The sequence below is a fragment of the Typopeltis vanoorti genome, chromosome 23, assembly GCF_054136105.1.
Source record: "Typopeltis vanoorti isolate ZY-2024b chromosome 23, IOZ_Tvanoo_1.0, whole genome shotgun sequence".
Lineage (NCBI taxonomy): Eukaryota > Metazoa > Arthropoda > Arachnida > Uropygi > Thelyphonidae > Typopeltis > Typopeltis vanoorti.
Genome location: NC_143571.1, coordinates 6,811,874 through 6,826,079, shown reverse-complemented (window position 1 = coordinate 6,826,079; position 14,206 = coordinate 6,811,874). Strand labels below are relative to the sequence as shown.

At 37.9% G+C, this 14,206-nt stretch overlaps 1 protein-coding gene across 1 annotated transcript in view; it reads right to left on the bottom strand.

Moving 5' to 3' along the window:
- LOC150093598 (tight junction protein 1-like) overlaps positions 1-14,206 on the bottom strand; it is a 712,683-nt gene that overhangs the window by 368,085 nt on the left and 330,392 nt on the right. Inside the window, exon 12 of the mRNA XM_090413230.1 lies at positions 12,940-13,103. Coding sequence (XP_090269356.1) covers positions 12,940-13,103 — 164 coding nt within the window. The remainder of the gene's footprint in view (positions 1-12,939; positions 13,104-14,206) is intronic.

Genomic DNA, 14,206 nt, shown 5'->3' with positions numbered 1-14,206 from the left:
AACAAGTAAAACATTTCAGCTACGTAGGCACGATTTTTAGTGAAGATGGTAAATTAAATATCGAAATAGATAACAGAAACAACAAAGCTGGTATGGTAGGAAGTCAATTGAATAAATTCATATGGAATAAGAGAGAAATTAGTCGGAACACTAAATTAGCTGTATACAAGACAGTGTTCAAACCAGTTTTAACTTATGGATCTGAGAGCTGGGTCAGAAGTAAAACACTTGACCAAAGACTAGAGACCGCTGATATGAGAGTCCCGCGAAAGATTAGAGCCGTGAACAGATGGCATCAATGGCAATATCATATTAAAAACGAGGATATTAGGAAAGAACTTGACATTGTCAGCATCCAGGAATGCGTTAGCAGAGCTAATCTCAGGTGATATGGTCACTTGAACAGAATGGGCGAGGAAAGATTAGCAAAACAAGTGTTCTCTGCCAGGTTGGCAGGAAAACGACCCAGAGGAAGACCAAGATATAGGTGGATTGATACAGTACAAAGTGCCTTAGACGATAGAAATATAAGATCTGATAATGTTGCAGTCTTGACAAGTATTTGACAAGTAGATAGGAAGTTAGTAATGATGTAAATTTTTCATGTAGTACTATCATATCCTGTACACCCCTTGAGGGTACATGTCAGGAAATTGATGATGATGATGAGTAAACCAATTAAAGAAATAGAATCAAAATACATAAATACAGTTGTGCAGTGATTGTTAATAATATTATTTTATACAGTTATTAGGATTTGGCTTTTAAAATAATTTTAACATTCCAATATGTCTGATAAAAGAAAAAACTATCACATGCAGAATATCGCAAACGAAAATCGGGAAAAAAAAAGTGATATTCAGAAACAATATGGAGCTTTGCACACATATCTAAAAACTGAAACAGCTGATGCAGTACAAGAGAAAATAAGTGAAAGGACCGAAACCAAAACATCTGAGCTCATGGCAAGTATTTCTAATTGCAATCCCAGTAATGTCGACATTAGTAAAAATTAATTTTAATTAACCATGCAGGTGCACATTTTCAGAACAAAATTCCACCGTTAAAGGGTTGTCTCTCTCTCTCTCTTTCTGTAAAAAATAGAGTTTATGATCATTTTTCATTAACTGATGAATTTTCATTAGCTAATTAGCTACTATTTAGAATTTATGATCAGACATGTTGAAGCCTAACTTTACATCATGGCTTTTAAGATATCATTAAATGAATTTTTTTAGGGGGAAGGGGTGGCAAAATATGGTATTGCATGGGATGACAAAATTCCTAGGGTCAGCCCTGTGGAGGAAGAGTATTAAGGAGTTAATGCAGATATAAGAAACAGATGGAGAATATACTTTGAGGGACTTTTGAATGAGGAAAATGCAAGGACTCACAGAGGAGATGGGCAGCCTTATGAGGGGATGGTGCAGAACATCAGTAGAGTGGAAGTGAAGGATGCCATGAAGAGGATGAAGAATGGAAAATCAGTGTGCCCTGGCAGGATCCTAGTGGAAGCACTGGGGAAGGGGGAATTGACCTGTTGTGGGACCTGTTCATAAAGGTTTGCAAAACAGGAAAATATAACTGAGGAGTGGAAGGAAAGTACTCTTGTCCCCATCTACAAGAGTAAAGGGGATGCACAAGACTGTAAGAATTACAGAGGAATAAAGTTGATGTTCCACACAATGAAAATCCTAGAAAGGGTTCTTGATGGAAGATTGAGGAAGGAGGTGGAGACTGCAAAAGAGCAATTTGGCTTCATGCCTGGTTGATCAATGACAGATGCTATCTTTGTATTACGGCAGATGATGGAAAATTTTTGAGAGAAACAACAGGAGCTACATCTGATGTTTATTGATCTGGAGAAAGCGCACGACAAAGTGCCAAGGCAAGAAGTCTGGAGGTGTCTGAGGGAGAAGAAGGTATTAGACATATTTGCCCGGTTGGTGTAAGACAGTGTTTCCCAATCTGTGATCCGCGAGTAATTCAAAGGGGGTCTGCGGGATAGTTTATTTTCATTAAACTTTATCTTATCATGTTGCTCACACCTGGCCTAAATGATATGTTCATATTCTTCCAAATATCCCCATTTATAATAGTATTGCATTGTCATAAATGACACATTTAGTGTTGTAAAATTGTAATTTATTACTTCATCTTTATGATATGTAAAATATAAAAAATTTCCATTTTGGATTTTATGGGGACTGTGGTGAATTAACATTCGCTACAGGGGGTCTGCTACATCAAAAAGGTTGGAAAACACTGGTGTAGGAGATGTACAGAAATGTGAAGACAGGAATTCAGACCTGCCTTGGACAGACAGAAAGTTTTCAAGTGACAGTTCGCTTGCATCAAAGGTCAGCATTAAGTCTGTTCCAGTTTAATATTGTGATGGAGGTGAAAGAAGACGCACCTTGGACAATGTTGTATGCAGATGACAAGATGAGTCTAAGGAGTCCTTAGACTCATCTTGCTGTGTGCAAAGACAAGAGAAGAAGTGACAGCTAAACTGGAAAGATGGAGGAAAGTACTGGAAGAGAGAGAGAGGTATGAGACTGAGCAAAAGTAAGACAGAGTATATGTGTTGCAAAGTGGATGGCAGCCAGGAGACAGATCTAGAGCTGGAAGGAAATGTCATCAAGAAGGTTAGGGATGTTAGATATTTAGGTTCAACAGTGGAAGAGGGTGGAGAAACTGAGAAGGAAGTGGGATGCAAGATACAAGTGGGATGGAGAAACTAGAGAGAGAGAGAGAGAGAGAGATATATATGGCTGGAGTGGTATGCGATAAGAGGGTGCCGATCAATGTAAAAGGCAAAATCTATATGGCAGTGGTGAGACCAGCTATGACATATGCTATGGAAACTATGGCCCTGAGGAAAAATAGCATAAGCAGGATGGAGGTAGCAGAGATGAGAATGCTTAGGTGGATGTGCAGTGTGACCAGAAAGAATCGTCTGAGAAATGACTATGTGAGGGGAACGATGAAAGGTATGAACTTAGGAGCGAAGATACAGGAGGCAAGGTTGAGATGGTTTGGTCATGTGATGAGGAGGGAGGACAAATGTGTGGGAAGAAAGGACATGCAGGTGGATGTGCATTGGGGGGGGGGGGGGGAAGCACGGGAGACCAAAGAAGAGATGAAGGGAGCTGGTGAAGGATGATTTGAGGATGAAGAACTTTGATGTGGTTACAGCCTAAGACAGAAGGATATGGAGGAGACTCACCATAAACAGCGACCCTACTTAAGTGGGACAAGCTTCAGAAGAAGAAGTAGTATCAGTAAGCATTAGCTATAACAAAATAAAATGCTTGGGGGAGGGGGGGGAATATTTCATGTGCTCTGAATTATTTCCATAGAAATATTTCAGAAAGCATAAAATATTTCTCTTTTATCATCCACATGCAGGTGGATGTGCAGGGGGGGGAAAGCACGGGAGACCAAAGAAGAGATGAAGGGAGCTGGTGAAGGATGACTTGAGGATGAAGAACTTTGATGTGGTTACAGCCTAAAACAGAAGGATATGGAGGAGACTCACCATAAACAGCGACCCTACTTAAGTGGGAAAAGCTTCAGAAGAAGAAGTAGTATCAGTAAGCATTAGCTATAACAAAATAAAATGCTTGGGGGAGGGGGGGAATATTTCATGTGCTCTGAATTATTTCCATAGAAATATTTCAGAAAGCATAAAATATTTCTCTTACTTTATTTGATTTCTCATATCTTAAATGTTTAATATTAATTTAATTAATTAAACAGGTTTAATAATTCAATTTATTCATTTATGTATTCGTATGGGGATTCCCTCATTTTCCTCTTTTCTTATGACTGTAAATCCGTGTGTGCGTGTGCGTGTGTGTATGTGTGTGTGTGTGTGTGCGTGCGTGTGCGCGTGTGTGTGTGGGACCAGTTTGCCTGTTTTGAGAGATGAAAAGTCAAAGTATCCAAGTGGAAAAATCCTCTACTTCCATATGAGACCAGCTAACTCACCTTTAGTTGAAAGAGACCAGATAAAGGTTCCTCACGTCATGGATGGGAATCGAGCCCAGTTCTTTCCGACCAAAGGGCTTCATCTATATTAACTGACCTACAGAGGATCTTATAAACTCAATTAGCTCTATGATACCATCTCCAAAAAGATAAAATTCCATCCCTACAGCTAACTGAGGTCTATTCAGTCCCATGCACTGAATAAATACTGCAAGTTATTTTACTTTGGCAAACAAGTTCATCTATTTCTATCCACCTTTCTGACCATCAGTCCTACATTACCTTCAAGAAATGAAATAAACAGGTCTAGAAGAACTTGAGATTACTAATACTAACTACAGGATCCTGTTCAAATTACTACACAGATGTTCCCATAATATGAGCATCTCATTAAAGAAAGCCCCAACATACTTTTGCATTGCCCAAATCTCAACCTTAATGATAGACTCTCCATGCCAAAAAATCTGAGAAATTATTATTAAGGACTATACTATTTAATTATATAAGCTTTTATTAGATGTACACATATGCTTCATTTTTTAAAAATCACATGCACACATGTTTCAGCTGAGCCTGCTAGTATCTGTTTCCTGACCGCATATAAGAAAAGATTCCATTCTCCACATAGCTTCACTGTTGCTTAATTTTTTAATTTCCAACTATATTACACTGACGATAATTGACAATTGAAGAGGATGAGGAATGGAAAAGCGGTGGGCCCCGACAGAATTCCAGTGGAGGCATGGAAGGCACTGGGGGAAGAGGGAATTGACCTGCTGTGGGACCTGTTCATGAAAGTTTGCCAACAGGAAAATATACCCGAGGAATGGAGGGAAAGTACTCTTGTTCCCATCTACAAGGGTAAAGGGGATGCACAAGACTGTAAAAATTACAGAGGAATAAAGTTGATGTACCACACAATGAAGATCCTAGAAAGGGTTCTTGATGGTAGATTGAGGGAGGAGGTGGACATTGCAAAGGAACAAGTTGGCTTCATGCCTGGTAGATCAACAACAGATGCTATCTTTGGGTTACGACAGATGATGGAAAAATATCGAGAGAAACAAAGGGAGCTACATCTGGTATTTATTGATCTGGAGAAAGCATACGATAGAGTGCCAAGGCAAGAAGTCTGGAGGTGTCTGAGGGAGAAGAAGGTGCCGGAGAAATATGTCAGGTTGGTGCGGGAAATGTACAGAAATGTGAAGACAAGTGTTCGGACCTGTTTGGGACAGACAGAAAGTTTTCAAGTAACAGTTGGCTTACATCAAGGGTCAGCATTAAGTCCGTTTCTGTTTAATATTGTGATGGAGGTGGTAACAGAGGAGGTGAGAGAAGATGCACCTTGGACAATGTTGTATGCAGATGACATCTTGCTGTGTGTAGATTCAAGAGAAGAAGCGGAAACTAAACTGGAAAGATGGAGAAAAGTACTGGAAGAGAGAGGTATGAGACTGAGCAGAAGTAAGACAGAGTATATGTGTTGCGCAGTGGGCGGTGGCCAGGAGACAGATCTGGAGCTGGAAGGAAATGTCATCAGGAAGGTGAGAGACTTTAGATACTTAGGTTCAACAGTGGAAGAAGATGGAGGAGCTGAGAAGGAAGTGGGATGCAGGATACAAGCGGGTTGGAGGAACTGGAGGGAGATGGCTGGAGTGTTATCTGATAAGAGGGTGCCGATCAATCTGAAAGGCAAAATTTATAGGACAGTAGTGAGGCCAGCTATGACATATGCTATAGAAACTGTGGCCCTGAGGAAAAATAACATCAGCAGGATGGAAGTAGCAGAGATGAGAATGCTTAGGTGGATGTGCGGTGTGACCAGAAAGGATCATCTGAGAAATGACTATGTCAGGGGAACAGTGAAAGTTACGAACTTAGGAGCGAAAATACAGGAGGCAAGGTTGAGATGGTTTGGTCATGTGATGAGGAGGGAGGACGAATATGTGGGAAGAAGGGTCATGCAGATGGATGTGCAAGGAAGGCGGAAGCATGGGTGGCCAAAGAAGAGATGGAGGGAGCTGGTAGAAGAGGACTTGAAGATGAAGAACTTGGATGTGGTGACAGCCCAAGACAGGAAGGTGTGGAGGACACTCATAACAAACAGTGACCCCACTTAAGTGGGAGAAGCTGTAGAAGAAGAGAAGAAGAGTTATCTCTCAGTAAATTAATTAACTAACTGATAGGATGGTTAATCCTATCAATTAGTCAAATTTGTGTATTCTTCAGGCCAGTTTACCTGTTTTGTAGGATAAAAAAAAAACAGTTTCTGGAAGAAAACATCCTGCTGCTTTCACGCAAAACTGGCTAACTGACCTTCAATTGAAAAGCTAATAAAGTCCTCTCCTCTCTCTCTCATCCAGTATAAGTAATGCTGATAAGTTGAGGAGCAAGATGAATAAATTTATATGGAATAAGAGAGAAATTAGCCAAAATATAAACTACTGTGTCTTAGCTAACCAGTTTTAACTTCTGGATCTATTTCGTCAAATGCTTTAAGCTGAGGCTTAAAGCATTTGACGAAAGACTAGAAACTATAATGGGGGAATCCTGAGAAAAATTCAGGTAGTAAACAAATGGGATCAACAGCTGAATCATATTAAAAAATGAAGATATCAAAAAGAAATTTAATATCAACAGCACTCAAGTGTGTGTGTGTGTGTGTGTGGAGGTGAAGAGCTAAATTAAGATGGCATGACAGGGGTTTACATTATATACTGAGAGCTGAGTGGTTAGAGAACAAATTATTTCCTGTTTGATGGAAAGAAGTTTCTTTTAAAGCAGATAACAGCAAGAGTTTAACCTTTGATTACATTTCAGAAAAGACTGAATTTCTCTATGCACTATAACATAATTTAATATTAACAACTAATATGTACATGGTGCAAATGAACAATTAGCAGAATTACAATCTTTAACACAACAACAACCAGCATTAGAAGTTAGTAAGCTTAACCTTAGAAAGTAATTATGTCAACCTTAAATGATGTAGTATTTTCAGCTTGGCTTTAGGGGAAAAACAATGATACAGTCATAATTAAATTCAATGAGATAAAGGAAGAATAGAAATAATTAAACAATAATTAACTGCAATTAATGGCAATTAGGAGAGGTGAAAGGGTGGATGAGATGATTGTGATGGTAGGAACGAATGACTTGAGTGGTTACCACTCAAGTGTAAGTTGGGCAGCGAGAGATATGAGATTTTTGCTTGAGACTGTATGGAAGAAGACAGAGAGAGGAAAAATAGTGTGCATGTAGCCTAGGTATGATAATGATGAGCTGAGCAGAAGGGTGGTGATATTGAAGTTCATAATAGCGAGAATGTGTGACAAGAGAGGACTGGTATATGTGGATGCTTGGAGTGCGTTTGAGGAAAGAGAGGAATTGTATGTGAGAGACCGTTTACATTTGAATGAGGAAGGACGTAGGCATCTGGAGAGATTGCTGTTCTGAACGAGTCAGTGTGCCCCAGGGAGGATGATAGCAGGGGTGGCCTCTTGTGGGAATGGATACTTGGGAGAAGGGAGACAATGTCAGGTAACACTGAGCCCAGTGGAGTCTAGAAGGGATAATGCTGGGTATAGAAACAATTGCATTAATATGCTTTATACTAATGCCAGGAATATCCGGAATAAGGGAGAGGAATTGGTGGCGTAGATAGCATCAGCCTGGCCAAAAATTATTGCGATCACTGAGACATGGTTGACAGAAGGGGATATAACAACAGGAATAGAAGTAGCTGGGTATAGCATTTTTCGTCAGGATAGGAGAGGAAAGCGTGGTGGTTGGGTACTGCTTATGATAAGTGATGACCTATGTCCTCTAAGAGTGGAAAATTTGGAAGGAAATGAGACAAATGATTTTGAGAGCATATGGTGTGAGGTAGAGGGTAGGCAAGACAGGATTTTTAGTGGGGTGTTCCTACAGACCCAGGAGCACAGAGGATGGGGACCAGGAGATGTTTAGACAGCTAAGTTTGGCAAGTGCAAGAAGAATGATTGTTATGGGAGATTTTAACTTCAGTAGTATAAATTGGAGAGAGGAAGATTCATGTAGCAAGAGGAGAATGGAATTTCTAGAATTCTTGAGGGACAAATGTCTTAGGTAACATGTAACAGAGGGAACAAGAGGTTCAAAAAGTTTTGGATTTGGTTATAGCATCAGAAGAGTTGATAATAACTGAGTTGACGTCTCTCCCACCAGTTGGAGAGAGTGACCATATGGTGTTGACTTGGAAAATGAATAGACATGCAGGAGTATCAAAGAGACGGGAACTTATGTGGAATTATAAGGCAAGTGATTATAATAGTCTTAGACGTCAACTTCGGGAAGTTTCATGGAGGGAGGAATCGGAAGGCCGGGATATCATTAGTGCGTGGGAAATTGTGAAAGAATATTTGTTAGCAGCAATGGTAAGTTGTATACCACAAGTGAAGAAGAGGACACAATTTGGAGTAAAGTGGAAGACAAACAATATTAAATAGGAATTGCATATGAAAAAGAGGCTATGGAAGAGATATAAGGAGACAGGTGAAGAGAAGATGCATGAAGAATATAAGACACAGGCCAAAAGAGTGACTAGTGTGGTAAGGAAAGCGAAACTGGAATATGAGAGGAGATTGGCCCTAAGATCCATAGAAAATCGTAAGAAATTTTTTAGCTATGTGGCCAGTAGGAGGAGAAATGACTGTGGAAGAAAGATATTGTGGGATAAAAATGGGAATAGAGTGACTGATGCAGAGGACATAGTGGAATTGTTCAATGAACACTTTATTGGAGTATTTCATCCTAGAGGAGTCAGTTTTAATGCTAGAGGGATAGGGCTGTTTCGAGGTTTACAGGTACAGGAGGACAGTGTGTTTCAGATACTGAGTATTATGGATGTCAGTAAAGCTTTGGGACTGGATGGTATTTCACCACGAGTTTTGAGAGAATGTGCTAGAGAACTGAAAGTGCCTTTAACCTGGCTTTTCAATGAAAGTCTGGCTGCGAGAAAGGTGTCCAGGGAATGGAAGGAAGGTAAGGTAGTGCCATTGCATAAGGGTGGTAACAGACTGGAAGTGTCTAATTATAGGTCAGTCTGTGTGTCATCAGTAGTTGTTAAGATCTTGGAGAAAGTTGTGAGGGACCGTATACAGCATTGGACAGATGAGGGTAATGTTATCTGTGACAGTCAACATTGATTTGTGAAAGGGCGCTCTTATTTTGGCAATATGCTAGCCTTTTATAATAAAGTTACAAGAACATTAGATGAGGGAAAGGCATATACTGCAATTTTCTTAGACTTGGCGAAGGCATTTGACAGGGTGCCATATGATAAGCTGATATTTAAGTTGCAGCACATGGGTCTGGATGTCAGATTGGTCAACTGGATTCAGGATTGGCTGTCTGATAGGTATCAGAGAGATGTGTATGGTGGAGCAGTTTCAAGGAGGCAGAGGGGTACAAGTGGGGTCCCACAGGGCTCAGTACTAGGACCTATATTGTTTAACCTTTATATCAATGACATAGCCAGTGGATTGCAGGGGGATATTCAGTTGTTTGTGGATGATGCGAAGCTGGGAAGGATTATTAGTAATAGTGCAGATGTGGTAGCCCTGCAAGAGGATTTAAATAAGCTAGATAGATGAGCAAATGAATGGGGGTCTCAGTTTAATGCAGCAAAATGTAAGGTCTTGAGGTTTGGGAAACATCGATGGGATGCTGCATACTCTATGGGAGGAGTTATACTGGAGGAAGTAGGGGAGACAAGAGATCTGGGGTTTATGATTGATAGAAACCTGAAGTTTAGGGGACATATTGCAAAGGTGGTGAAGGTAACACAGAGGATTGCTGCTATTATGAGAAGGACACTGACCTGCAGAGATAAGAGGGTTATCATTCCGTTGTATAAGTCTCTGATCAGACCACACTTGGACTATTGTTCTCAGATTTGGTCCCCAGGATTTGAAGGGGATAAATTAACTGTGGAAAGGATACAAAGACGGATGACAAAGATGGTTTCAGGACTGTACAAGGATAGTTATGAGGATCGGCTGAGAGAATGTGGACTGCAGAGTTTGGTGGATAGAAGAAGGAGAGGTGATATGATTGTGACTTTTAAACTGTTGAGAGGTGGTTACAGGGTTGACACTGGGGAGTTCTTTTGCTTGATTGAACAGCGGGAGGGAGTGATGACAAGAGGCCATCCCTGGAAGTTACAAATGGAAACTGTGAGCAAGAGGGTAAGGAGTGGTTTCTTTGTGTGGAGGGTGGTTGAGCCATGGAATGCATTGCCTGATGGAGTGGTGGGAGCGAGAACGGTCAGTGAGTTTAAAGAGTGGTATGATAGACTTTGTGTTTCTCAGGGGGGGGACCTCCCCTCGATGAGTCTTGACAGACTTTGTCTTAGGAAGGACCTCCCTCGATGAGTCTTTTGACTCCTTGGAGGCCTGAATAATAATAATAATAATAATAATAATAATAATAATAATAACAATAATAATAATAACTAAATAAAGCTGAAAAATAATTAAACAACAATTAACTATATAAAACTGAAAAATAATTAAACAACAATTAACTATATAAAACTGAAAAATAATTAAACAATAAGTTTAACTCTCCTGATATTTCATCTCTGTCATATAGATACCATCATAGAGACATTTAGGAAACACAGATGATAATACTTTTTGTAGATAGGCTTATATTTTGGTAACACATGACTATTAAATTATTTAAGGAATTTACAATGTATACTGGAATATTAATTAAAAGAAACTTTAATAAATAGCTCCTATATTTTGGCAATGTCACATTGCCATCTTCATGGGAACATATGACTATGACATGTGAATGCAGGCACTACAAAAAAGCAAATGAAGCCGAAGAGAGAAAACTACTGTTGTTCCTAGAATCCTAAAGGTGCTCCCTAGCAGGCTATATTGGGTTGTCTTAGCTGTTGGGCTGAAATTCTCAAGATACAAGTTTCCCAAATTTGGGGCAGTCTCATGCACCCAAATTTGTTGAGGTTTGGAAAGTTTCTTTAGATCTGAGGCTGATTCCATGAACAATCTTTCATATTTAAATTTGCTGCAGTGTATTAAAGTGGCTATGTTCCAACGTATTTTATGGCGGGTATCCAGAGTCTGCAAGCCCAGAGTGGCTGTACTGGTGAAAAGATTCTAGGAACAACAGTAGTTTTCTCTCTTCTCCTTCACTTGCTTTTTGTCAAATTGCCGAAATATAGGAGATATTTATTAAAGTTTCTTTTAATTAATATTCCAGTATACATTGTAAATTCCATAAATAATTTAATAGTCAGATGATAATACTGAAATTATTAAACCTGTTGTTTTAATTATTTTTCCAAGCTGCAATCATTCCATTAAATTTAATGATGAGCTAAACCAGCAACTAAGCCTAAATAAACATTTACAATAATACAGCACTGCTTCTTTCTAGGACTTCAGCATTCTATAATACAACATTTAGACTAGTACTTCAGCAATTTAAGTAATAACAAAAATATGGCTAACATACTCTTACTGTATATAACAACCAAATGTTTGTCTAATGTGTATTACTATTATTATTATTACTATTATTACTATTATTACGGGTGTATGACAGATGCCTTAAATTTTTGATTACAACAAAAGAATGATCAATGAAATTAGTATTCATGCATATAGCTAATAAACTTTATGAATCAAAATTTTGTTACTCTATAATCATCTACTGTCCCACTGTACAAAGTTCTTAATTCCACTATATCTTTTATTTTCTTAGACAGGGAAAGAAAGAATGGCTTACCTTATAAAAAACAGAGAACTAGTACTTAACTCTGTCAGTTCATAACTTGCTTAACACGAATGAGAGTTCACTTAATCACTGATTGGAGAGTTCTTTGTTTCATGTATTTTCTCACTAGTTATCTCAGATAAGGAGCTGTTGCCATAATTAAACCAAAGTAAACTTTAATACTGCCAGAAAAATCTTCTTAAATCTCCTTTACAATTTGGTGTATCTGTTTAGTCACTGAAAAGTTTTTCACCTGGTCTCTAGAGTGAAGTTCCTAGATTGCAATAGGTGCTCACTATAGCAAATCCCTAGGGACAAGAAAGTTGTTTTATATTGAGCAAAGTCTTATAATTTTTAGGACTTTTTGCCTGATAGCATAAGAGTGACTTATGAAGTGCAGTCTGTTTCTACTTCTTCTTCCTTACTCCCATTTGCTTCCTCCCCTTTTTCCTGCTAAAGTTCCACACAACTTTTTTTGTGTTTCCTCTCTCTCTCCCTCCTTTTTCTTGATCTCAGGCTGTGTGAAGTTTATAACTCCATGACTAACACTCACATGATTAAACTAAGATGAACGGATTGATTGCGATTTTTCCACATGCTTGTAAACATGACTGCATAAGCAGGCCACTACTACTACATATGGATTTTGCATGCTCTATGTGAGAAACTGAAGGTAAACCAAGAATTTAAAATGTTCAATTTCCTTTCTTAATGTATTTTAAGCTTATACTTTCATACACTTTGGAATTTTATTGTAAGAATTCAAGCATAGATAATCAAAGAATGTAAGTGAATTCTTAAATATGGCCATTTAAACAGAATGGGGGGGGGGGGGGAGTTTAGCAAAAAACAAGCATTTGATGCAATGAAGTAAGTCCAGAGTAAGGCTGCTATATCATGTTAGCAGTGCCTTAGAAGACAGAAATATGAGATATGACAATCCTGGAGATACGATACAAATATATATAAATCAATTAATTAATTAAATAAAATGAAAAAAAAAAACAGATTGATAGGAAGTAAGAATAATGCAAACTTAATTCTGTAGTACTGATACAGTATTCTGTATATCCCTTGATAATAAATATCAGGAATTGATGATACTATAAATCATAATGATCATCATAATAAGGACAATATTACTGGTATTATACTGACCTTCTATTCTAGGAAGTGGTGGTCTTGGAGGGGGAGGTTCTTGTCTTTCATCTAGTCCAAATGAAGGATGCAAATGACTGTAAACAGGTTGCTGAGAAGTCACATGATCAACATTATTTGATGAGATCTCATTAACAGTAGATGAATTCCATCCATCAAGTGGCCTTAAATGATTTAACAAGGAGTAAAAATTTTAATGCTATGCAGGTCTATAATTTCTTCAAACAGAAAAAAAAAATTTTTTTTTTACTTTTTCAGTTATTGATTTTACAGATGATTTAAAGAAACTTACAAAAAAATTCTTAGAATTTGTAAATGTTCTTTAAAATGTTAGAAATACTTTGATTAGCATTTGGAAAGAAATCTATGTAAAATTTTTATATTTTTTAAGGATATGTCAACCTTTATCCCCATCTAAATTGAATTAAAATTCTCACAAACAATACAAATCAGTTAACAATTTTTGAGATGAATTTTGATTTAGTTAAGTAAAAATTAACACTTAGTGATAATGATTTAGTGATAAATGAAGTGATTTTCTACAATTAAAGAAATTGATTTTTTTCTTTTTGTGTGTATGTGAATTGCGACAAATTCATTCCAGTTTGCAAGAAAATATGCAGTAGCAATTGCCGTCAAATAATGTAATGAAGTCGACATTTAGAAACTAGCTGGCAAATTTTCAATTGGTTATTTGTAAAAATTTAAAAGGCCATAGTATTGAAGCAAATACATTTGTAATAAAGAAAGCAGAAGACCCCCCCCCCACACACACACACAGACAGACAGACAGACAGAGCTTCAGATCATCATGATTGCCTGTCTTTGTAGCCACAGATGGCCCTGACATTGTAATAAAACTATAATAGACAATGATTAAGCTATGGCCTACAATTTACATAATTAAACAAAAAATGGAATATAAAATGCAAAGAGAAAAAGCAAATTACATTAACCACAGACTAAGAACTATAAGTGCACTGACAAATATGCACTGATGTCTAGACAACAGGACTCTGAAAGGCTAATTCTGATTGATCCTATTCCCACTCATAATGGCAGGGGAGGCTCGTGCATAGGCACTGGGGAACTGCAGCACCCCCAATTTTTCTCAATATATAAATATATTTAATAATTTATTTATATTTGCTTGTAATATTTAATTTTATCATCAACAATCCTATACAATTCTCTTAATTTCTATAAAAAATAAAAAAATCCATCCTGTAGCACTTAGGAAGGCGAAGGATGCTAGCAACACGGTGTT